The 4,025-nt window shown below is 44.0% G+C and overlaps 1 protein-coding gene and 1 long non-coding RNA gene across 3 annotated transcripts in view; one reads left to right on the forward strand and one right to left on the reverse strand.

Moving 5' to 3' along the window:
* Positions 1-224, reverse strand: part of HTATIP2 (HIV-1 Tat interactive protein 2) — a 15,339-nt gene extending 15,115 nt beyond the window's left edge. The window contains exon 1 of one of the 2 annotated variants that reach the window (XM_077761081.1): positions 169-224. Coding sequence is in view for 1 of the 2 variants with exons in the window: in XM_077761084.1 (XP_077617210.1) it covers positions 1-108 (108 nt within the window). In the remaining variant the exon portion in view is untranslated. The other variant, XM_077761084.1, reaches the window with a different exon arrangement.
* A 64-nt stretch (positions 225-288) lies between these two features.
* On the forward strand, positions 289-2,886 carry LOC144229078 (uncharacterized). The gene is made up of 3 exons (XR_013334347.1): positions 289-415; positions 761-819; positions 2,714-2,886. It is a non-coding gene; the product is annotated as an uncharacterized LOC144229078 (long non-coding RNA).
* Positions 2,887-4,025: the final 1,139 nt, after the last annotated feature.

Consider the following 4,025-nt stretch of genomic DNA (forward strand, 5'->3'; position numbering starts at 1 on the left):
CAAGGCGGCCAGCAGTGCCGCCGCCGCCGCCGCCGCCGCGCTTAGCGCCGCGGGCCCTGGCATCAGGGAACCCCCCGGTGCCCGCGGTTGCGCGTCCCCTCGCCCCATTTGGCGGATGCCCCTCCCAAATGTGCGCGAGGGTCGCAGGCGGCCCCAGCGCTGGCCTACCCGACAGAGTCTTCCGGTGACTTAGCGGAGCCGCTGCTTCGCCCCGCCCAGAGGGGGCGGGGCCTGGGGGGGAGGGCGCGGGGCGGGCCTCGAACACGTGCGCAGCGCGGCTGGGTGGGAAGCTTGGAGACCGCCTCCTAAATGTCAGCAATCGCCGGCATCTTTCTCCGACCTTTGCGCCGCCACTTAGGCTAAGCTCACCCTTATCCAAGGCCTCAGCCAACAGACTTGACCTTCGCCTTCGCTGGTCTGTTTCTAAAATCTGTAATTTCAGTTTGTATTGGGCATCTCTGTCTCGAATTCAACACGTCAGAACCTTAACCGTTCCCATCCAACTATCCCGAACCGAAATTAAACAGATTTCCTCCTTGCCTCTCTTTTGAGTCTCACTGTGCCTATATATTTTCACATTCCTCACCCCTCCTCTCTCGAGTCAGAAATTGGGCTATCCCTTTTGACTCCTTGTTTCCTGGCCTTTCCACAGTCCAGATTGATCACCAAATCCTGTCATCCTATCTGCCTTTCAGATATTTCTCTTGTGTAATTCTCGCTCTCACCATAGCTTACCAGTAAAACTGGTTTCCCTGCCCAGGTCCCAGCTGGTGAGCCAGGATGATCTTCTACACCTGATCCGGTGGTTCACTCTCTCAGGTCAGTGGTGTTTAGAACATAACAATCTACAGTGGGCCTGCCCTGGATCTTGGGAAGTCCCAGACAGGAATCAAAATCACAAGTAGGAGTCGGAACAGAGATTCCTAAACGCTGTGTCCTAAATGTTGGTTATTTTGGGCTGCCCAGCATTCAAACGCTATCCCTATTTTTGGGAATTCCAAAGTATGTAGAACACAGGACCCCACCTCTCCCTCTAGAAGTCAAGTGAACCATGTGTTTCCTCACCCAACTCCTTGGGAATTGTTATATGTAGGTGAGACCCAGACTCAATTCAGCAGATACTGCCATCCAGGTTTTCACTTCTGGGGGAGTAATAAGTAGATGCAGTGCAAGCCTGAGATAGTGTTGGACTGGGCGAGACAAAGGCACAGGATAAGGGCATCATCCTCTGATCTGTCAGACAGCTGATGGTGTGATCCTTTCTTGTGTTTTGCCTCCTTAATTCCTGCCTGTTTACAGAGCCTGTTCTTTATAGTTTCTGTTATTCTTCCAATAATTTTGTTTTCTGCTTCGGCTAGGCAGAGCTACTTTCTCTTGCTTGCAATAAAAGACCTCGAATGATACAAAGCAGAGTGATTCATTCCCCACTGACCTGTCACAGTGTTTGCACCCTTCCCTTTGAGTTCCTAAAGCTTTTCCACTAAAACGCAATTTAAAATCTTGTCTGCTAGCACTGCTCAAGAGTTCATTAATCAAATCTGTTGCAGAAATTAATTGTCCCCTTCTTTCCTTTTCTTTGTTGTGACATAATTGCTATACAGTAAAATACCCAGGTCCTAAATGTTCTGTTGCATGACTTTAGACAACTGTGTATACACCTAGGTAACCCACCTAAAACAAGATATAGAACATTTCTGTCATCCTGGAAAGCAGCTTCGTTCTTCTTTCTAGGCAATCCCTCCCCATCCCAGAAGAAACCGTTTTCTGACCTCTATTAATACAGAGTAGTTTTCTCTGTTACAGAACTTCATTAAATAAAATTATTCAGCATATACTCTTTTATGCCCCAAGTTTTTTCTGCTCAACATAATGTTCTTAAGACTCATCCCTGTTGTTTATAGGGCTGCATTTTGACCTCCAAGGGCCCTTGCGACTTCATGGGCCCCTTTCTTCATAAAAAATGAAGTTAAAAAATTATTTTATATAATTATATATAATTACATATAAATTATGATAAAATATATATAAAAACAAACATATCCATATTATATATTAATAAAATGTTTTCTTCAGCCTGACAGTTCATTTTTTCCTTCTGATTTTAAAGAAATTAGAATATACTCATGGACCTGGGCACTGTGCCTACTGTGCCAATTGGATAAGTCAGCCTTGGCTATTTCGTGTATCAGTACTTTGTTCCTCTGTTGCCGAGTGGCATTCCACTGCATGAATATCCCACATGTCCCATCATTCTCTTGTCGATGGACATTTGGTTTGTTTCCTGGTTTGGGCTATTATGAATAAGACTTCTATGAGCACTCTGTACCAGTCATTTTGTGGGCATAGGTTTTCAGTACTTTTAGGTAAATGCCTACAAGAGGAATGACCAAAGCATTCACTAAGGTGCACATGCCATTTTCTTCTCCTACCCACTTGGTATCATTAAGCTTTTTAATTTTAGTCATTTCATGGATGTTGAATGATCAAATGGCTCCTTGTCTTTCTTTGAGCAATTGGGCTCTGAGTTATATCTGACCATATGGCTGTGCATTTAGATTCTATATTTCCTGGTATCGCTTGCAAGTCAATGTGACCGTGTGACAATGTTTTAGCTGATAAGCCTCAAGCAGAGATAATACGTGCATATTTGAATCGCATTTTAATAAGGAAGTTACCTGCTTTCCCTTCACTTTCCCTTTCCTCCTATCATTAGGCCAGAATGTGAATGTGGTACTAGTGAGCCAGCTCTGATCATGGGAAGAAAAATACCCTAGAAGGTGGCAGAGCAAGAAGTGAGAACCAGAGTCCCTAGATGACTTCAAAGAACAGAGACCCTCACCTACCCTGGACTGTCTGCCCATCTGTGGGCAACTGGAGAGAAGTAAACTTAAGTCATGTTGGAGCTACCATAATTTTGCTTCAGCAGCTTAGACAGTATTTGCATAACATAAAATCCTTTTAGTCAATCTCGTCAATGGGTACTGAGTGATTATTTAACATGAGCTAAATACTGTGCTAGGCACTCTGGATTTTTCCAAGATGAATCAGATACCAGATAAATTTACTCTCACCTGACATGGCAGGTCATGAATACTTGGGGGACTAAATAAAAGTACTTGTTAACATTGTCAAGCATCCCCCAAACCTTCATAGGTTAGCACATGCTAAATGCCAAATGAGTATACACACGGAGATAGAAACCCAGAGAAGCACAAACCCATGACTTTTGTTCTCTGACAGTTGGCTAGCATCAAGGCCCTGAGATAATGTGACATGTCCTAGGCTGCTAGGGCGCAGGGTGACAAATGACTAAGGCAAATAGGAAAAGAAAAGCATAAGGGAAGGAGGAAAAAAGGAGCATAGAACGATCTTGGGCCAGAAGACCTACCTGCTAAGTCCAGGAAGGTTTGACATCTCCTTTAAGTGAAGTTTCTTCATTTATCTTGGCCTCCACTTTGTTATCTGTAAAATAGGAGCCATTTTATTATGTTCATTTTGCTCCAAGGAACAGAGACTCACACATGTTAGCTTGAGTAAAGACTGTGAATTCTGTAAGGATACACAATTTGTGTAAGGGAGACAAAATCTCAGAGAAACCTGAAAATAGAATCTTCTGAGGATTGGGCCTCATGGGAAGGTAGTTCTGCATTTAGATCAAATGGAGAGGCTTTAGGGTTGGGGATCCATACATCTTCACTTTAGAGCTATATTCTTAGTTATACCTTAATTAAGACTCTTTCCATTTCAAGCAATTGAAATACCAACTCAAAATGTTTTAAACAAAAAAGAAAATATACTGGCTCATGCAACTGAAACATTAGTGTGTGTGACAGCCTCAGGCATAACTGGAATCAGGCCCCAGCCAGCAGGGCCAGGATTCAGTACCGTTAGCTCTCTTCGCTCTGGTCTCCTTCATGTTGATCTTCTCTTAGATGCCACAAGATGACCTGAAGGTTGTGAGCAGCTCCAGCCTTTTACCCAGGGTCAAATATAGGAAGGATAATGGCACTTAAAGTGGGTAATCT

Source organism: Crocuta crocuta, unplaced genomic scaffold, assembly GCF_008692635.1.
Source record: "Crocuta crocuta isolate KB4526 unplaced genomic scaffold, BGI_CrCroc_1.0 scaffold233, whole genome shotgun sequence".
Lineage (NCBI taxonomy): Eukaryota > Metazoa > Chordata > Mammalia > Carnivora > Hyaenidae > Crocuta > Crocuta crocuta.